Source organism: Theobroma cacao, chromosome 1 (assembly GCF_000208745.1).
Source record: "Theobroma cacao cultivar B97-61/B2 chromosome 1, Criollo_cocoa_genome_V2, whole genome shotgun sequence".
NCBI classification, from domain to species: Eukaryota; Viridiplantae; Streptophyta; class Magnoliopsida; order Malvales; family Malvaceae; genus Theobroma; species Theobroma cacao.
Genome location: NC_030850.1, coordinates 1,278,259 through 1,298,150, shown reverse-complemented (window position 1 = coordinate 1,298,150; position 19,892 = coordinate 1,278,259). Strand labels below are relative to the sequence as shown.

The following is a 19,892-nucleotide window of genomic DNA, read 5'->3' as shown; positions in this document are numbered from 1 at the left end:
CAAAGCTTTCTTTTCTTTTTTTTTTTCTTCTTCTCAGGTTTTCTAACTCTTCAGAATTTCTCTCTTCCTTTTTCTTCCCTCACATGGCCGGCCCTCACCTTCACTTCCTTTCCTTACTTTCTCTATTCTTTATTATTTTATCGTATCATTCTCTCCATTTGGTCACATGGGCGGTTAGTCCATTAACCCATGTCTTTCTTTGACTTTTTTTTGGCCTTTTTCTCTTTCATCTCTTGTATATCACTTGACCGGCCCTTACCTCCTTCACTTCATTAAAAATGAATTTAGAGCCCTTTTTAATTCACATGGGCGGCTGCCCATCTCCTTTAACAATTTTTTTTTGTTATATTGATGTGCTGCCATTCGTTTTGGGAGAAACCGACTTGCCTTGTCCCCATCACTCTCTTTTTATTTTCTTTTCATTTCTTTACTCCATTTCACTCTCAATTCTTTTTATTTTTTATTATTTTATCATTTTATTATTTTATTTTTTTAAAATAATAAAATTTACATATCAATTATCAACTTTATTTATTTACTACACTACCCTTCAACTTTCGTATTTTAAAATTTAATACTTTTGATGCATTTAAAATTTTTAATTTTTGTCTATCTTTCTTCTGTTATATATGTACAATCAAAATATCAAAATTATATTTCAATACGATATTATTATAATAATTTAAATATTTACTTATCCGTATTAATTCGATTTAATAAAATCACGTGAATACAATTAACGTCATTTTTTTAAAAAAAATTTTTTATTTCTTCTCTCTTACTTAAATTAATTATATAATAATTTTTTATAATTAATTTTGATAACATATAAAATATTAATATTTTAATATTATTTTATTTATAAAATAATATTTTATTTTAAAATATTTTTTTTACCGTAATTGTTTTTCGACGCTTAATTTACATCAATGAACTTTTTATTTTATCGATAAAATCTTATTAATAACTAAACAAAATATATAAATAGTCTTTTATTTTACCCCAATGTATACGCAGGGGGTCAATAGCACAATGTGAAAGGAGAATGTGGAAGATCTACAAGGACGACATTTGGTGGACTTTCCAAGTCTTTGCCTGTTTTTCCATTGGGAATCAGGCTCTTTTATTATTGCTACGTAGTCTATGGAGCAGGTAGTGAGACTAAAAAATGACCAGGAAAGCCAAAACCACCTTCCTGCGGCCAACTGTCATCGATAGGCAGTCGACAAAGACACGCAATTGGTGCTGTTTGTCTATGACAAATGATGCCTGTAATGTCTCTACATTGACAAAGAATAATTACTTAATCAGTAAGTCCCATTATTGCTAACTATGGCAACTTGGCAGCAAGACCCTTCTCAATCATTTCAGAAGCTGCATTTAAAGTAGGTGTTATGTTAGTCTTGATTCTCAATGGCTAAGGCAACTTCGCAGCATGACCCTTCTCAATCATTTCATAAACTGCATTTAAAGTATGTGTTATGTTAGTCTTGATTCTCTTCGATGGTAGCTTGATTAAGTTTTTTTTTTTTGAAAGGTGGTTTATTCGTCTTGGGAATAGCCCATAAAAATAGACAGTCTCTCGGTGTCTCAGGCATCCGTTCCCACCCTACCTCTGAACTCTTTGCTTCTTTGCTTTTGATTCCGCAAACGGCTTCCATGTCTTCTCCATCGGAAACTTCCAACACTGTATCCAAAGTGTTCTCTCTCTGTGCGTCGTTAGCGGGATTCATCATGCTGCTCTGGCCCATGGCCCAAGAACTGATTTCCGACCAGGTCAGATCCTATCTTTCTTCTAACCTTCCCCACTTCTTCAGTCATATCTCGCCTATCGTCACTGTTGAAATCGATGAGAAATGTGGCGTGACTAAGAACGAAGTTTATGAAGCAGCTACGCTCTATGTCAGCACCAAGGTCAGCACCGAAAAAATGCGCCACAAAGTCAACAAAACCAGAGAACAGAAATATTTTACAATCGCCGTCGCGAAGGGGGAACCAGTTGTTGATCAATACGACGGTGTTAAACTAACATGGAGACTTGTTTGCAAGAAAGATGAGTTTGGAGAGGAAAGACTGTTCAAACTCAGCTTCAACAAGAAGCATCATGCAAAAGTATTGACTTCTTACTTACCTTACGTTTGGGACGAAGCTAATATGATTAGAACTCGAAACCGAATGATAAAGCTTTATAGCCGTCAATGTCCATTCAGTGATGACAACGATGACAGAAGAGGTTCTTGGGGTTCCATAATCTTGGAGCACCCAGCTACTTTTGAGACATTGGCTATGGATCCAGATCTGAAGAAGATGATCATGGATGATTTGGAGAGGTTTGTAAGGAGGAAAGAGTATTATAATAAAGTTGGGAAAGCTTGGAAAAGAGGTTACTTGCTATTTGGTCCTTCTGGCACTGGTAAATCCAGTTTGGTTGCTGCCATGGCTAATTATCTCAAATTTGATATATATGATTTTGCGCTCAACAGTGTATCTTCTGATGTTGAATTAAGGAAGATGCTGCTATCAACGAGTAACCGGTCTATAGTGTTGTTTGAAGACATAGATTGCAGCTCTGAGGTTCTTGGACGACAAATTGGCATGCAAAACGAACAGGAACCTCCTAAATTTGGGGTAAGTGCTTTTTCACATTCCAATAACCAAAAAATTAAAGAAGTTTTGATTTTTGACCATTTAATTATCATTTGCATGTGCATGTACACTCCTTGCAAATTTTTGTAACCAAGAATTATTTTCTATTTTGGCTGCAATTTAGGCAAATGGTGTTACTGGATGTCAGTAGAACCCCCGAGTTTTTTTTTAGAACTACCTGAAGATCATCGATAAACCACGAAATTATGATAGTTTGAACAACATTTCAATTACACAAAAGGGAAAATTATGTTCTAGGAGAGAGACCTAAAAGACATGACTAACAACCTTGTAATTTTACTTGTTTAAGTAGTTGTTCATGAACATATTAAGACATTGCTTTTGCTGACTAAAATGTTGTTTCCTGGGTTTACAATTTTCATGTGCAGCAGTTGACGCTTTCGGGTCTCCTGAACTGCATCGATGGTGTGTGTTCAAGCTGCGGGGATGAAAGAATCATCGTATTCACAACCCGCTACAAGGATCGGCTTGACCCTGCTCTATTGCGTCCTGGTCGAATGGACATGCACATCAACATGTCCTACTGCACCACTTACGGATTCAAGCTCTTAGCTTTTAACCATTTAGGCATCAGCAACGAACACATCCCTTTCCTGGGAGAAATCGATGGCTTGCTAAAGAGTACAGAGACGACCCCAGCAGAGGTAGCAGAGGAATTGATGAGATATGATGATGCTGATGTTGCTCTTCAAGGTCTTGTTGACTTCCTTAAACGCAAGAGGGATGAAGGCAATGAGACCTAGAGCAAAGCGACGAATGGTGGTGAAGTTCGTGTTGAAAAGTAATTCTTAATCTGGAAATCAAGCTATTGGAAGTACTGGCGGGAAGCATCAGTCTTGAAGGTTAAAGAAAGGCTTGAAGAGGCAAAGCGTTGTCGTCTTTGGCTGAAGATACTGGTTGCCAAAACGCTAGTTCATTGTGTCGTTTCTACCGTTACCATTGGCTGTGTTCTAACGGTCTTGGTCATGTCGTTTTGTTTTGTTTCTAGTTTGTTGGCCTTATAAGCACCACTATGGTGCCGTTTTGATTTGTTCTCTTGTTTCTGGTGAGGCTCAACGGTCATGTCTGTTTCTTGTTCATTTTATCGTTAAGCTACTCTTTGATTACCGTGCAGCTGCTTCCTAGATCCGATTTAGTCTCCATAAACTAAAATCTAGAAAATGTTTTCTCTTCTTCTTTTCTGGTTTCCCATTTTCAATATCTCTTCTAGTTTTCCAAAAAAGCATAACTTCATTTTTCTTCAGATGATATCGAAGTATTAAAGTGATCTTAAGGAAAATTACAGAAGAAAAATTAATAAGCAAAATATTAGTTAGTTTATTGGAAAAATATGAATCTAAGGGGTGTCGTCGTTAGAAGATTTAGGGATCTTGCTCAACTTACTCTTAAAGAGTTAGTTAATGTACTTGAAGGTCTTGAACAATAGGGAGCTTTTAGGTAGAAAAGTGCAACTGATTTTGCCTTAACGGCAAAGACTAAAATCTTGAAGGTTAGGGGAAGTAGCACTAATAGCATGTTTGGTTGGGGGCCTTTATTCCCAAGGAATTTTGATTCATTTATTTGGTTAACAAATAGTCTAAGAAACAACCATTCTATAAAAATGACTATTCTTCAAAATCTTCCAAAACTAAAGAATAGCTAATACCAGTATTAGCTATTCCATGGTTAAAGAATAAACTCAAAAAATAATAAAAACAAAAATATCCCTTACAAGTTTAAAAAATTACAACTTTATTTGTATAAAATACTATTTTTCTCTCTCCTCCTCTCCTTTGATTCCAATTTTTAATAAAATATTAATATTAAATTATAAATAAAATATTAATATTTAATTATAAATTATTCATAAAATAAATTATAAATTATTCTTATTTAAAAACAAAATAAATTAAAAATAAATAGGCATAATATCATTTCATTATATATAAAAAATATTTTAATTGAATTATCAATTATTAATATTTAAATAAAATTTCAATTATTAATATTTAAAAAATAAAATAAAATAAAAAATAATCATAATAATATTTAAATTAAAATAAAATAATAATATTATATAATACTAATGATTAAATTATAAATAAAATATTAACATTTAAATTATCAATTATTAATATATTAAACAAATTATAAATTATTAATGTTTTAAAAATAAAAAATATGAATAATCATATATTTAGTAAAAGATATTTTTATCTTTTTATCTTCTATTTTTTATTTCAAATTTATTTTTACTAATCAAATATAATAACTCTTCTTACTTTATTCTATTCATCCTACCAAACTACATAATAATTATTTTATTCTATNAATATTTAAATTATTAATATTTTAATAAAATTTTAAATTATAAATATTTAAAAAATCTAATAAAAATAAATAGTCATATAAATAATAAAATGTGTTTTTATTTTTTTATTTTTTATTTTAAAATTATTATTACTAATCAAACACTATAAGTCATAATAATTATTTCTGTCATATTTTATTTGTTGTACCAAACTAAATAATAACTATTCTATTATATTATCATATAATAATTATTTTATTTTATTTTTATTTATTACGTCAATAAAACGTATCTTATGAGTAGTTCAGTTGATAAAGAAAAAAAAATATTAGAGATAATAAGCAGGAGATCAAAAGAACGAATTTCCACCGTGTCAACACTGTAAAACTCCTTTACGAAAGGTGTTTACTGATGGCTGGCGGAAGCACGCGCGAGGATGCACAAAAGTGAGCTCTCATCCCATCTGATAGCATTTTCGATTTAAAGAAAAGGGTGCCCTGCAGAGTGTCTTACAGGTTCGTAGAGAGTGCTGAATCATTGCTTTCTTCAAGCCCTTCGACCATTTTCTACAGGACTTTTCTTTTTGCTGTGTTTTCGCAAGTACTTGTCTTTCTTTCATGCTTGGGTACTTGGATTTTGGAGTTACCGGCTTGGAAGAAAAGTGTTTTAGAAAAGAGAATATTCGACTGCGAACGCATTGCAAATCTTTGGAATGTTACTACACGCTATTGCCATGCCAATGGGCTTTAGTGAACAAGAATCTCGTATCAGGTTTGGGCTTTATTGCAAGAGATCCTGGCAATCATGCTCCCAGGAAGAAGATCGAACATGCAGGACCTTTTCAGGATTGACATGTTTACATTTCGCAAGTGACGGGGAATTGGTACTAGAGGAGATAGGATACTGTTTTGGACGAATTACCTGTGAAGCAATACATCACTAATCCACTTAGGGGTCCAAAAAAAGTTTGCTTACCAACCTTTTAACTTTTTCTCGTCATATATGTCATAACAAGGGAAAAACCTTTGTTAGGAGAATCTCATATTGTCACCCTGCTCGACTTCTCATATCTTATCAATTAGACAATCAGGAACAAGTGAGGGTGAAAAAGTCTACAACATCTCATCGTGGGTTTCTTTTTCTTGCAGCAAATAGTTGTTCTAACATTCTTCTTTATTCCCCTCTCCCTTGTTTTTTCTTTCCCTTTTTTTTTTTGTCTAATTAGGATAAGCATTTCATTATTTGATGCAGAAACAGTATGGAGCGAAGCAAATCTTGGACAATTCACGCACAATTCTCTTACTTGTAAAACTGCTTTTTTGGGCCAAATGCTAACATTCATAACTTGAGCACCGACTCGTGTTCTTCAGGTGTTAATGGTCTTAAGTGGGTTCTTGAGTTCGGCCCAAATGCAACATCAAGCTGGTATCAGGAATTCCTCGATTCCTTCCCCCGCTGTAGTAGATCGACCTGACGAACACTACAAAAACTCGTGAAGCCCCCGGGTGCATTAGCTACTTTGCCGGTCAACGTCAGCCATCCCTTCGTGCTTAATACTCAAGTTCTCTGGAGTAAAGCCCTGCATTGTTTTGCTTTCTCCTGGTGTATTCAGAAACTGCAGTCATGACTCTTCTCGGGGTTGCTCGCCGTCAGCTGAAAATCAGGGTTGGGAAGCTGCGGTCTCAGGACAAGTTGACTACCGAATTGCCGCGAGCGGTAGAAGTTGTTGACATTTTTCAGAACATCGTTGTTAAATGGCGCTCTTGCCTAGAACCCAAACTTTTTCGGTGCTAATACTGGAAGGAGGCGCTACAAGCTACGTTTTCCTGAAAAGCATAGAGGAAATATCATGCGTGATTATCTGAATCATGTATTGAGTCAATACAGATTGTCGATAAAAAGAGAAAAAGGTTCTAAAGCTTCATAGAATACTGCCGGAGTTTAGTAAGCAATAAAAATCCAAGGATTTGCAGCATCCAGCCACATTTGACACACTTCCCATGGATCCAGATTTAAAGCAGACTATCCTCGATGATTTAGACAGGTTTATCTCAAGGAAGGATTTATATGGAACGATTGCGAAGCGTTGGATGCGAGGGTTTACGATACTCCTGGGACTGGGAAATTAAGCCTTGCTGCTATGGCAAAATATTTGAAATTTGATGTGTACGATCTGGAGCTCACCAGTATTCCATCTAAGTCAGATTTGAGGAAGGCATTGCTAGGCGATCAAATTTCATCCTCGTTAGCTATGTTAATTTGCTATGTTACACGTACTCTCCACTTTACTTTTATATTCCCGGTCTTCACTTCACATAATTCATTAGATTCTATTTGGATTCTTTTATACTCTAACCAATGGTATTTACTTTGGTGTTACATTACCTACTTAATTCCATAGATGGATTACGATCAAGCTGTGGAGTGGAGAGAATCGTTGAATTCACCACCAATCACAAAGATAAACCAGACCCTGCATTGTTTCGCCCAGGCCGGATAGACATGCTCATTAACATGTCTTACTGCAGCAATCAAGGGTTCCGATTGGTCTCCAATTATCTTGATGTACACGATCAGCACCCTCTCTTGGAACAAATTGACAGCTTAGAACATGGAGGTCAGCCCTATTAAGGAGAATCTGTCAACCGATTCAGTCAAGGACAGATTGCCTCCTTCAATGAACAAATTATGCTTGCCAGATCTTGTCCCTTACTCAGGGGACGAACTTGATGTTTTCTTGGTTTTTTCTGTCAATCATGTTCATCTCGATGCTATTGCCAGCTGCTTTTGGATCGGGGGTCTCTTGGGTTCAATTGTTTGGACTCTGCTGTCCGTTGAACCTTCTTTTTGGTCCTCTCGTTGTTCGTTGCCACTAAGTCTCCGTTTAAAGGCTTTTCCATCCGATGATTGATGCTGCTTTTGTTTTGAATGGTCCTCTCCCATGTTTCCTAAGGGATTCTTTTACGGTGTAACTTCTGGTGGCGCCAGTAGGGTTGACTTCACATGAGGGGATCCTTGCTGTGGGAGTTTTTTTCTTGTTCGTTGGGTTGGGGGTGTTGCTGTTTCCAATCAGGTAGAATTAGTACGATTTTGTTTTCTGGCACCTCTTCTTGTTCATGTTCATGGTGCTGTGCTGTCAATTTCTCTTTGGGCAGATTCTTTTTGGTACAAGTGTACAGGTTTCATTCAGCCAAGGCAACTATTATGCCATCAAGAGTCTTTTGGGCAATTAAGACTAAAGACTTGAAGTGGTAGGTTGAAGGCTGACACAATAAAATTTCACCTTTCAAAAAAGAAAATGAACAGATTTTGCTCTCAGATTAAGGCTCCATCAGAGGTTCCATCACATACCAAAGTCAAGGACAATAGCAGCTAACATTGAGGAAGACTTGTGTTAAGAGCACAAATCAAGGAATCCACGTTTACCGCACTGTCATCTATGAACATAAGCTGTGTATATATATCTGTAATTTTGCAAACGTGAAATGCAATACAAAAACCATTTCTGCCTTACTCTTTATAAACCCTGCATCTTTAGCAGAGCAATTGCTCAAGAGCAGTGATTCTGACGTCGCTGTAGGAAAAGTTGTCAATTTTCTTAAACGTTTGCTGCTAAACTTCATGAATTGAGAACTATTGCAAAATCAACTACTAAAAATTATGTTAGTTAGTATTTTAACAAAATTTTATCAGTAACGTCTTGGAAACTAATTAACTTTAACTCCACTTGTAATAATTCTAATTTGTAATTATGACAATGCTGATACATTTCTTTGTTGGAAACAATGGATAATGCCTTTCCCCCATGCAAATGCTTTGGTCTATAGATGCTCTGCACTGCAACATGCTATTGCTGAATGTCATATAAAATGTAAAAGGCGAATGTGGAAGATCTACAAGGAAGACATTTGGTAGACTTTCCAGGCCTTTGCCTGTTTTTCATTGGGAATCAGGCTCCTTTATTATTGACTACGGAATCTGTGGACCAGGTAGGGAGACTGAAACATGTGCAGGAAAGCCAGAGCCACCTTCCTGCGGCCAACTTTTATCGATAGGCAGTCGATGAAGACACGCAAGTCGTGCAGGTTGTCTATGACAAAAGATGCCTGTAATGTCCCTACATTGAAAAAGAATAATTACTTAATTAGTAAAACAAGAATAGTAGTCGGCAGTGTCCCATTATAATTGAGTACGGCAACTTTGCAGCAAGACCTTTCTCAGTCATTTCATAAGCTGCAATAAACGACTGAAAATGGTTTGAGCAGAAAAGTATCGAATTATCAACTTTTACACATTTCTTAGTTCCAAAGGAATGTTGCGAAAATTACGCAAAGAGTTGTCCAAGAACACAAGAATTTACAAGCACAGCAATAAAAAAAAATCCATTAAAAAATAACTTATAATCAATTCACGCTCTTTAAAATTAAATATTTACTATTTTAGTTAGATTTAAAAATTTATTTAACAAGGTATACTAATTATTAATTAAACTATCCTACTGAAACCATAACAAGGATGAAGAGAACGACAGTGATTCTGACTTAGAAAGAGCCTATAAAAACAGTCTCTCGGAGTCTCAGTCATCCTTTCCCACCCAAGCTCTGAACTCTTTGCTTCTGATTCCACAAATGGCTTCCATGTTTTCTTTGTCAGAAATTTCCAAGACTTCATCCACACTGTTCTCTGCCTATGCGTCGTTTGCGGGATCCATGATGCTGGTCCGGTCCATGGCCAATGAACTGATTCCCCACCAGCTCAGATCCTATCTTTTTTCTACGTTTCGTTACTTCTTCACTCCGCTTTCGCCTGACCTCACTCTCGCTATCGATGAGAAATGTGGCATGACCAAGAACCAAGTTTATGAAGCAGCTGAGCTCTATCTCAGCACCAAGATCAGCCCCAAAACAGAGCGCCTCAAAGTCAGCAAAACCAGAAAACAGAAACATTTTACAATCGCCATCGAGAATGGGGAAACAATTGTTGATCAATTCGAAGATGTTAAACTAACATATAGGCTTGTCTGCACGGAAGGTCAGAAACCTCACTCTGGAGAGAAAAGACTGTTCGAACTCAGCTTCAATAAGAAGCATAGAGAAAAAATATTGGGTTTTTACTTACCTTACGTTTTGGTCAAAGCCGAGGAGATCAGAAATCAAGACCGAATGATAAAGCTTTATAGCCGTCAATGTCCATTCAGTGATGACGACGATGACAGAAGAGGTTCTTGGGGTTCCATAATCTTGGAGCACCCAGCTACTTTTGATACATTGGCTATGGACCCAGATCTGAAGAAGATGATCATTGATGATTTGGAGAGGTTTCTAGGGAGGAAAGAGTATTATAAGAAAGTTGGGAAAGCTTGGAAAAGAGGTTACTTGCTATTTGGTCCTCCTGGTACTGGTAAATCCAGTTTGGTTGCTGCCATGGCTAATTATCTCAAGTTCGATATATATGATTTGGGGCTCAGCAGTGTCCGTTCTGATGCTGAGTTAAGGAGGACACTGCTGTCAACGAGTAACCGGTCTATACTGTTGATTGAAGACATAGATTGCAGCTCTGAGGTTCTCGGACGACAAGTGGGAAAGAAAAACAAAGAGGAACCAGCTAAATCTGGGGTAAGTACTTTTTTCACATTCCAATAACAAAATACTTAAGAACTTTTGATTTTTGACAATTTAATTATCATTTACATGTACACTCCTGGCAAATTTTTGTAACTAAGAATTATTTACTATTTTGGCTGCGATTTAGGCAAATTGTGCTGCTGGATGTCAGCAGAACCCCAGATTTTCTTTTTAGAACTACCTGAAGATCATGGATAATCCACAAAATTATGATAGTTGGAACAACATTTCAATTACACAAAAACGAAAATTATGTTCTAGGAGAGAGACCTAAAAGACATGACTAACAACCTTGTAATTTTACTTGTTTAAGTAGTTGTTCATGAACATGATAAGACATTGCTTTTGCTGACTAAAATGTTGTTTCCTTGGTTTACAATTTTCATGTACAGCAGTTGACGCTTTCGGGTATCCTGAACTGCATCGATGGTTTGTGGTCAAGCTGCGGTGATGAAAGAATCATCGTATTCACAACCAACTACAAGGATCGGATTGACCCTGCTCTGTTGCGTCCTGGTCGAATGGACATGCACATCAACATGTCCTACTGCACCCCTGACGGATTCAAGATCTTAGCTTCTAATTATTTAAACATCAGCAGCAAACACAACCCTTTCTTTGGAGAAATCGATGGCTTGCTAAAGAGTACAGAGGCGACCCCAGCAGAGGTAGCAGAGGAGTTGATGAAAACTGATGATGCTGATGTTGCTCTTCAAGGTCTTGTTAGCTTCCTTAAACGCAAGAGGGATGAAGACAATGAGACCAAGAACAAAGCGACGGATGGTGGTGAAGTTCCACCCTCCATCAGAAGACTGAATGAGATAGTAAGGATTAAGAGATTGAAAACCGATGGGGACAAAAGGAAAATTATGACGACGAAGAGCAAAAGAATGGTAAAAGGCGGAAGCGGGTTGAGAAGAATACCGTACTGAAGCAAAATGTACTAGTAAATTTCCATCAGAAATCTTCTTATCAATAAAATACTATTTCAGTTTTGAAACCCTTTAGCCTAGTCTCAGGATTGTGTTCATAAGCTCTTTAATTTTTGACAGTTTATACATATACAAGGAGAAGTCCCTTGGAATCAGAACAAAATGATTGGAGTCCAAAGCTCAAAAGAAAAATGTAAATAAGGCATCTTTCCATCAGAAAATTTTCATATCTTCCACATATAATCCTTTTTTAATCCCAATTCAACGCATGTCATTCAGGATTTCAAGTATTTTCAAGTTGCTTTGTCGGGTTGTCTCTCAAAGAATTTGGCTAAGGGACAAAAAGAAAAAGATAATACAAAGCCAAATTGTTAGAATATGCGACTGTGGCAATGACCAAGAAGTAGAACTAGAAAGAAACTATTATTTCCCAAATGAAGAAACATGGAAAAACTCGAAGTAATTTACAGGACGACAGCATGAAGTCGACTGCTTAGGCGGATGGAAGTTTCTTTTCAGTTTCAGGGCCTTTGGCTAAATTGGCTAAATACGCGTAGTTGACTCTAGTTTTCAGGAGTGTACCATTATGCCCTCATCACGCAAACTTCGAGCGCCGTTCTTTTAAATCAAGGGATAAACCATTGGAAAAGGATTAAAAATTCTTCAAAAATGTTCATATATTAGTGGGTTTTCTTTTCCTTAATTTGAACCAAGCTCCGGAGCCATAGATTTTCTTCGACAAAAGCAATCAAAGCCTTGCCAGGAATTCCTCAACTGTAAGTTTGCTTTGAGGCTTTGATAGTAAACCTTTGCTCTGTTCTTTTCCCTGCATGTGTCTGCTGATTAACATACTGTTATTTTTCTTCTTTTTCATGTTTGATCATGAAATAGTATTTTTATCTTTTGGATTGATCCTCCATTTTGCCATGAAAAGATATAGAGTAATTCCTGGCCATAAGAACTTCCCCGAGAAATCTTAAAGAATCAGCCATAGAGAGGCAAGTCAACCCTTAGCTTTACGCTTAACTTGACCCATAACTTATCTTAAACTTCATTAACATTTTGTTGTGATTGATCGAGCTTCTCAACCTAGTGAGGGAAGGAAGAGTGTTGACGACCCTATTTGTTAAATTAGGGTTCTGTTCTAATAGCTGCGGTTGTTTGGTTACTATTGAAGAGCCTGGTGAACATAAGAGAAAAGAAAAAAAAAAAAGATGCTTTGGAATAATTACTTCCATGTTTAGCTTTGAATGTTGGTTTGACAGGTTGTTGTCCATTATGAAAATTTAGTGGCTGGTAGCATCATTAACCTCTATATATTTGGATTAGAATTTTTTGTCATTTTGAACTCTTGAACAGATTAGATTATCCAGTGCTCCAAAATTATTGGGTCATTTTTACTTTTTGCAAGGCGAAAGGCGAAAAGCATGGCGGATGCAGTAGTCACTGTGTTCTTGGAAAAGTTGTTAAAAACTCTTGCAGAGGAAGGCCGATACGTGACCGAATTCAGGGATCTGTTTGAAAAACTACAAACTGAGCTTCAATTGATGCAATGCTTCCTCATGGATTCAGATAGGCTGAAGAGGAAGAATCAATCTATACGCAAGATCTTGGCTGATCTTAGAGAGTTGATTTATGAATCTGAAGATATACTAGCGGATTGTCAACTTCAATCCAGGGATGGCAACCAATTCTCCCAAGGCTGGTTAGCATGTTTCTCTCCAACAAAGCTTCATTTCAAGTACCAAAGTGGAAAGCGTCTCAAGGAAATCATTGAGAAAATTACCAGCATCAAACAAAACATCTCATCTTTGCTTGGAGGGCCTCTCTTGTTCCAGCCAGAGGTCACAAATGCACAGGAGCAAATACTCAGGTGGAGCTCTCAGGTGTATGATCACACTCAAGTGGTTGGACTAGAAGCTGACACTCAAAAGATTAAAGACTGGATATTTGAAGCGGCTCGTGAAGGGTCTTGGGACATACTAGCAATTGGAGTTGTTGGCATGGGCGGCTTGGGCAAGACAACAATTGCTCAGAAAGTTTTCAATGAGAGAGAAATAGAGCGTCACTTTGACAGAAGAGTGTGGGTTTCTGTTTCTCAAACATTCACTGAGGAACAAATTATGAGAAGTATGTTGAATACTTTGGGAGAGGCAAGTGCGAAAGATGATGCAAATGAACTGTTGAAGAAAATAAACCAATATCTCTTGGGGAAGAGGTATTTGATTGTGATGGATGATGTGTGGAGTGAAGATGTTGTCTGGTGGCAACGAATTTGTCAGGGGCTGCCCAAAGGAAATGGTAGTTGTATCATCATCACAACGAGGATTGAAAAGGTTTCACGAAAGATGGGAGTGAAGGAAGTAAGGATCCATAGGCCTAAATTCCTAAATGAAGATTATAGTTGGCTTCTATTTCGAAAAATAGCTTTTGCTGCAAGTGATGGAAATTGCATTTACCCTGATCTGGAGGATGTTGGAAAAGAGATTGTAGAGAAGTGTAAGGGTCTTCCCTTGGCCATCAAAGCTGTCGGAGGAATGATGCTTTGTAAAACTCCATATTATCGTGAATGGAGGCGTATTGCAAACCATTTTCGAGATGAATTGATAGAAAATGATAACTCTGTGATGGCCTCACTGCAATTGAGCTATGATGAGCTCCCTTCTTACTTGAAGTCATGCTTCCTCAGCTTCTCTCTTTATCCAGAGGACTGTGTCATAACAAAAGAGCAACTAGTTCATTGTTGGATTGGCGAGGGATTTGTCCCATTGAGGAGTGGTAGATCTTCAACTGATGCCGGAGAAGATTGTTTCTCAGGGTTAACAAATCGGTGTTTGGTAGAGGTAGTCGACAAGAATTATCATGGAACAATTTCTACTTGCAAAATGCATGATATGGTTCGTGATTTGGTCCTTAAAATAGCAGAAGAGGATGCATTTTACACACAGAAAAGTCTTAATTGCCGCCATGTGGGAATTAGTAACAACATGGATAAAGGCCAACTTTCTGAAAATCAAAAGTTGAGGGGATTAGTATCCACAACCAAAACCAGCGAGGTGAACAAGATTGAATCAAGCATTGCAAAAAAATTCAGTGAATGTCGGTACTTGAGAGTTTTGGATGTTTCCAAATCAATCTTTGAATTGCCTCTCAGTAGCCTGCTATATTATATTGGCTCACTCCAACATCTAACTTATCTGAGTTTAAGCAACACTCATCCTTTGATTGAACTCCCAGCTTCGTTAGAAAAGCTCAGTAACCTTCAGATTTTGGATGTGAGTTATTGTCAAAACTTGAAAATTTTGCCTCATTACCTCATCACTTTCAAGAAGCTCAAGGTCTTAAATGTAAGTCATTGCGGTTCACTTCAATGCTTGCCAAAAGGCTTGGGAAGGCTGTCAAACCTTGAAGTTTTGTTGGGTTTTAGACCTGCAAGATCTGATCATGGTTGTCGGCTTGGAGAATTAAGAAATTTGACACAATTGAGGACACTCGGATTACTTCTGACTCATGGTGATGAAGTTGGAGACAGCGAGGTCAATGCAATGGTGAACCTTCAAGATTTGGAAAATCTGTTCATAAGTTGCTTTGACAGTCATGGGAGTGATCTCACCTCAAAACTCGACAAACTCTGTCCTCCACAGCAACTCCATGAGCTATCTCTGCAATTCTATCCAGGAAAGATAAGTCCTATATGGCTCAACCCTATAGCACTCCCTCTGCTCAAATACCTTTCAATCTCATTCGGAAACCTCGCAAACATGCATCAGAACTTTCGGGGTGACAACAGCATTGTCTGGAAAATCGAAGGCTTAATGTTGGAAGCTCTATCAGATTTGGAGCTGCACTGGGGGATGTTGCAACAAGTGATGCCAACCTTGAAAATCGTGAATGTTAGTTGGTGTCCAGAACTAGTGTCTTTCCCAATCGAGGATGCTGGATTCAGAGGTGGAGTCTGGACCAAGGAAGAGCGTAGGACCTAAAAAGTTTAGAACTAATGCCATTCATGTGATGAGGAACCTTTGGTCTGTTTCCTTTCTTCTTTGTAATGACCAGAACCATTGATTGATCAAACATTTGAATCACTGTGCTCAAACTCAAATTGCTGCAGATGCAGTTGTTGGAGAGATAACACTATATTTCTGGGCATATACTAACCAATTACAATATTTTGTGGTATATTTTAACTATTTTGGTGGTAAGAATAAGAGAGTTTTATAAGAGAAAAACAAAAATGATCAATGCCCCCCTCCAAGGATGAGTTGGGGCCAAAAGATTAACAACCTAAGGTGATTTTTTTTTATATGTTTTAAATATTACATATAAATGATCAAGATAATATCACGTGTCTTTAATTTTAATTATAATTGTTCAAGTTTGCATTAATATATTTACTCTAAAAAAGCCATGCTAATTAAAAAGTTATTTATAGTTAATACATAAACAATCGAGATGATATCACGTGTCTCAATCGTAATAGAAATATATCTTAAATTGTTTCTATTACTGTCAAAATCCTTAAAACTTTCATCTAAAATATCAATTATAACTTGTGTTCAACAATCGTAGAAATTTAAGACCCAAAAAAAGATAGAGGCGTCTATGGATCTATAGGCTTGCAATGAGTCTGAAGACAACCCACTATTTAGGCCGAGATTGGATTTGGCTACCAAAAGTTTGGGCCTTTAGGAGGTATGATTTAGGCTGCTCAGGCCCACAGAAACTCCACCGTCTAAGCCGGTGCCTTCGGCTTAGACCTTTTTCTTCCTCAAAATTTTTTTAAAGATTCCATTTTTCTTCGTTTCGATTTTCTGTCAGTCTTGTCCAAAACATCCGGTAGGTGAAATTCTATTCCGGATCTGCTTGCTTCAAGATCCTTTCCATCGAAGACTCGTTTTTTTTTTATGTTAATGTTTTTGGTTTTTTCTTTGTAGTCTTTCAGAGGAGGAGAAATGGATCCGAATTCAGTTAAATCGACTTTGTCTAATTTAGCATTTGGGAATGTAATGGCAGCAGCTGCTCGTGACTATCAGAAGGTTGTCTTCTTCTCTCATTTTTCTCTTCATTTTGGGTTCTTTTTTGATGGGATTCCTTTTTTTTTTTTTCTTTTTTCTTTTGTTAATGGATTTAGCTCCTTGCCTTTGTTAGGGCAGTTTTTTACTGTTTAAGTCACTGAGGTGACCGTAATTTTGTTAGAGAAGTTGGAAAGATTAACTTGTGCTTGTAGGTAGTGCGTAAAGTTATGCAATTGAATTCATGGTTGTTCAAATTCTATATTCTTTTTTTGTATCTCGCACAGTTCAAAGATTCTATTTTGGATTTCAAAATTGGGCTTCGAAGGGTTAGCTGGGAACTGTAAATTTGTGATTTTGATTGATCCGATGATAATTTTAGAAGGGTCTAAGGCAGATTGACATGCCTTAGCTGTGAGAGTTTGATGTCTGATTGACCAAGTTAGCGGGTAATGAAATAGTTATGCCAAGTGTTATGTGTTTAATTTATCAATGTAATGATCATACAGGAGCTGCTTGCCCAAGAGAAGGCACAGTCATCAACTTCAGTTAACCAGGAGGTTGACCTTGATGAGCTGATGGACGTAAGTCTTTTAAGGCTTTCTGCATTTAGGGAGCATCTTTGCTCTAGACAATGTTATTCTGCTTTTATGTAGGCTCATGTGCTTCTTTTATACAGGATCCCGAGCTGGAAAAATTGCATGCTGACAGGATTGCAGCTCTCAAGGTTAGAACTTTAATAGTAATTCTTAATTTGACATGATGAAATATGGTCTATCAATCTGGGGATAGGCATTCTGAACTCGGTAATCACAGTAGGATTTATTTGAATAGAAAGAAGCTGAAAAGCGAGAAGCACTAAAGAGGCAAGGGCACGGAGAGTACAGGGAGATTAGTGAAGGAGATTTCTTGGGTGAAGTCACTGGAACTGAGAAAGTGATTTGCCACTTCTACCATAAGGAGTTCTATCGATGCAAGTAAAGTTTTTACTTTTCTCTGTCTGTCTGTAACACATACACATACACATGAAATGACCTACATGCTTGCATGAACACACTGTGCACGCTCAATCGTTAATGTGTCAGACTTATTGGGTATTATATATGGATAACACAGGATAATCGATAAGCACCTGAAGGCCCTTGCACTTAAGCATCTGGATACAAAGTTCATCAAGCTGGATGCTGAGGTGAGCATCAACAAGCTTTTGCTGTTTCTAAATCTTGATAGAGATTTTTCACATTTAATTCTGGCTTTGTTTTTCTTCATTGCCAACATAAGATTCTGATTTTTGTGGCAGAATGCACCTTTCTTTGTTACCAAACTTGCAGTCCAAACTTTGCCTTGTGTTATAATTTTCAGGTCAGCAATCTCTTATGCCATTTGACTCTTTTTGTGCCTTAAAGGGAAAGGAAGAGAAAGAAAAAAGCTACATTTATAGGATGCAGAAAAAGAAGATTTATGCTTCATTATTGTTAAGTTGCTTTATAATTTTCTATTTTTTCTTTCTTCTACCCACAGAATTAAGCAATTATTATCGATAAGGAATAGTGACCAACCCAGTTAAATATTGAAGGATTAGCCAACTGTAGATGCAGAATCCACATCCTAGTAATCTTTCTGTTGAGTTTTGGCATAAATATTAAGAAATAAAAACAATGATATCTCTTTTATCATATCAGTCTAACTTGAAGAATTGCAATTTTCGGGCAGAAAAGGGATTGCAGTAGATAGGTTGGTTGGGTTTCAAGATCTTGGAGGGAAAGATGATTTTGGTACCAGAACACTTGAGGTTGTACTGATAAAGAAAGGTAATGCCTTTGTCTAGTTCAACTTGCAATTTACAGCATGTAGCAGTATCTGAAACCTGATATATATCATTTTACAGGTATAATTAGTGAGAAGAAAAGTGATGAAGATGATGATGATAACAATTATGATGAGAGTAGGCGCAAAACAGTGCGATCTTCTATGAATCATGACTCTGATTCTGACTGAAAGTTAAAAAAATAAAATTGCAGTTTTCTTTCTAGTTTTGTCCATTGTTTATCAACTGTGTATGGTGATTGTCAATTAAATTTTGGTTCCTTATCTCAAGAATTTCAGTTTGCACGCCCATAGTTGAATAGGAACATGTTCACATCAGCTGCTAAGCGCTAGTAAGTACAAAGCCTCTTGGATTCGTGCTGAAGTTCAGCCGAGATGGCGTGATTCTGCAAATTTGAAGTTGCAATCCTAGTGGAAAAGAGAGGGAAGCTTGAGGGACAGACAATTTACCATGTGATACTTACTAAGTGGTAGGCTTGCTTTATCGCCATAAAGGTTATTGATGTATGTTTTTAGAGTTTGCCTGGTTCTGCATCAAGTCGTACAACATTTGTTTTGATATTCAAGTGCTGCTGTAACTTGCAGCTAGTTCTTATCATTCTATTTATGAATTGTGCTCTCCTCACTTAGGATGCAATTTTATGAATTTGCGGCTACCTCATGATTGGCCACACTCAATTGGCAGATGAGGTCCAGAGCAGCCATGACTGCAATTTAAGGTTCATCCTCGCGTGGAGTGCTTTGTGTGCTCTAGTGTATCTCTCTTTGTTTCCTTCTTCCAGCATGCCACCTCTTTCTTCTTTCCTTTCCTGGAAGGACTCTCAAGACCAGGGATGGTAATGGGTACTTGGATATAGGGCACCCACGAATACCCGACTCGATTATATAAGGTTAAGGTATCTTATAATTGAGTTTGGGATGGATTCGAGTAATGATTTCACTACTTGTATCGGGTTTGGGTAGGGTTCGGGTACCATCACTTGGGTACCCGTTACTCGAATACGATTGCTATTTATAAATATATTATTATTATTTTAATAATTAAATTAAAAATTTACAAGTTTTACTAATTTTACATGTAATTTTTTTTTGTTAAAAACTAACAAATATATAAAAAGCATGGTTACTCTAATTATTAATATCATGATATTAATATATTTAAATTAAAAAATTACTATATTATTAATTATGTTTGAATAATATGAATAGTATATCATATTATAAAAAATATAATTATTATTATATATATATATTTATTTAATATAAATATATTTATTTTTTATTTTGTGTTAACATTATAAAAATTATGAAGTATAAACTTATTAATTATAATATATATCATTATTTATATAATCTTATAATATATATATATATATATTTAAAGAAAGCTTTTGAGATTAGAATAGTTTTAGAACCTAAGTGGTTTTTATTTAATTTTATGAAATTAAGAACAAATTCATATAATTAATTAAATTAATTCATGAAACTATTATTATTAATTAACTTGTAATGTCTTTTAATATATATAGTTTATATCTGT

General features: G+C 36.3%; 5 protein-coding genes across 10 annotated transcripts in view; all 5 read left to right on the top strand.

Annotated features, from left to right (window-relative positions):
- LOC18610868 (AAA-ATPase At2g18193) lies at positions 983-3,839 on the top strand. Of its 2 annotated transcripts, none has more exons than XM_018124963.1 (3): positions 983-1,310; positions 1,538-2,628; positions 3,039-3,839. In XM_018124963.1, exons 1-3 carry the CDS (start codon positions 1,169-1,171, stop codon positions 3,408-3,410), a joined length of 1,605 nt encoding a protein of 534 aa, XP_017980452.1. In that variant the 5' UTR covers positions 983-1,168; the 3' UTR covers positions 3,411-3,839. The 2 variants fall into 2 exon arrangements, with proteins under 2 accessions (XP_017980452.1, XP_007046842.2); XM_007046780.2 differs by having other exon boundaries at positions 985-1,310; positions 3,036-3,839.
- On the top strand, positions 9,438-11,596 carry LOC18610866 (AAA-ATPase At2g18193). 2 transcript variants are annotated; one of them, XM_007046777.2, is made up of 2 exons: positions 9,438-10,572; positions 10,977-11,596. In XM_007046777.2, exons 1-2 carry the CDS (start codon positions 9,586-9,588, stop codon positions 11,511-11,513), a joined length of 1,524 nt encoding a protein of 507 aa, XP_007046839.2. In that variant the 5' UTR covers positions 9,438-9,585; the 3' UTR covers positions 11,514-11,596. The 2 variants fall into 2 exon arrangements, with proteins under 2 accessions (XP_007046839.2, XP_007046840.2); XM_007046778.2 differs by having other exon boundaries at positions 9,440-10,572; positions 10,974-11,596.
- On the top strand, positions 11,694-15,682 carry LOC18610865 (disease resistance RPP13-like protein 4). 2 transcript variants are annotated; one of them, XM_018124948.1, is made up of 2 exons: positions 11,694-12,289; positions 12,932-15,682. In XM_018124948.1, the coding sequence occupies exon 2, from the start codon at positions 12,941-12,943 to the stop codon at positions 15,494-15,496; it is 2,556 nt and encodes an 851-aa protein (XP_017980437.1). In that variant the 5' UTR covers positions 11,694-12,289; positions 12,932-12,940; the 3' UTR covers positions 15,497-15,682. The 2 variants fall into 2 exon arrangements, with proteins under 2 accessions (XP_017980437.1, XP_007046838.2); XM_007046776.2 differs by having other exon boundaries at positions 12,925-15,682.
- LOC18610864 (thioredoxin domain-containing protein PLP3B) lies at positions 16,240-19,076 on the top strand. Of its 3 annotated transcripts, none has more exons than XR_001926182.1 (10): positions 16,240-16,349; positions 16,448-16,549; positions 17,035-17,109; positions 17,205-17,252; positions 17,360-17,502; positions 17,642-17,714; positions 17,826-17,887; positions 18,239-18,336; positions 18,414-18,822; positions 19,038-19,076. XR_001926182.1 is itself a non-coding variant. In XM_007046774.2 (9 exons), the coding sequence occupies exons 2-9, from the start codon at positions 16,466-16,468 to the stop codon at positions 18,521-18,523; spliced, it is 693 nt and encodes a 230-aa protein (XP_007046836.2). In that variant the 5' UTR covers positions 16,240-16,349; positions 16,448-16,465; the 3' UTR covers positions 18,524-18,959. The 3 variants fall into 3 exon arrangements, 1 of the variants encoding a protein (XP_007046836.2); XR_001926181.1 differs by having other exon boundaries at positions 18,983-19,076; XM_007046774.2 differs by lacking the exon at positions 19,038-19,076 and having other exon boundaries at positions 18,414-18,959.
- Positions 18,765-19,892, top strand: part of LOC18610863 (phosphatidylinositol/phosphatidylcholine transfer protein SFH12) — an 8,452-nt gene continuing 7,324 nt past the window's right edge. Inside the window, exon 1 of the mRNA XM_018113806.1 lies at positions 18,765-18,822. The gene's annotated coding sequence lies outside the window, so the exon portion shown is untranslated. The remainder of the gene's footprint in view (positions 18,823-19,892) is intronic.

What these genes read in the sequence shown, in the direction of transcription:
- LOC18610868 (XM_007046780.2), top strand. Translation starts at nt 1,169, where the DNA reads ATGACCAGGAAAGCCAAAACCACCTTCCTGCGGCCAACTGTCATCGAT. An exon ending in AAAGAATAATTACTTAATCA is followed by an intron (nt 1,311 to 1,537) that starts GTAAGTCCCATT and finishes TTTTTTTGAAAG; the next exon opens with GTGGTTTATTCGTCTTGGGA. An exon ending in AGGAACCTCCTAAATTTGGG is followed by an intron (nt 2,629 to 3,035) that starts GTAAGTGCTTTT and finishes TTTCATGTGCAG; the next exon opens with CAGTTGACGCTTTCGGGTCT.
- LOC18610866 (XM_007046778.2), top strand. Translation starts at nt 9,586, where the DNA reads ATGGCTTCCATGTTTTCTTTGTCAGAAATTTCCAAGACTTCATCCACA. An exon ending in AGGAACCAGCTAAATCTGGG is followed by an intron (nt 10,573 to 10,973) that starts GTAAGTACTTTT and finishes TTTCATGTACAG; the next exon opens with CAGTTGACGCTTTCGGGTAT.
- LOC18610865 (XM_018124948.1), top strand. Translation starts at nt 12,941, where the DNA reads ATGGCGGATGCAGTAGTCACTGTGTTCTTGGAAAAGTTGTTAAAAACT.
- LOC18610864 (XM_007046774.2), top strand. Translation starts at nt 16,466, where the DNA reads ATGGATCCGAATTCAGTTAAATCGACTTTGTCTAATTTAGCATTTGGG. An exon ending in ACAGGATTGCAGCTCTCAAG is followed by an intron (nt 17,253 to 17,359) that starts GTTAGAACTTTA and finishes TTATTTGAATAG; the next exon opens with AAAGAAGCTGAAAAGCGAGA. An exon ending in GGTTGTACTGATAAAGAAAG is followed by an intron (nt 18,337 to 18,413) that starts GTAATGCCTTTG and finishes ATCATTTTACAG; the next exon opens with GTATAATTAGTGAGAAGAAA.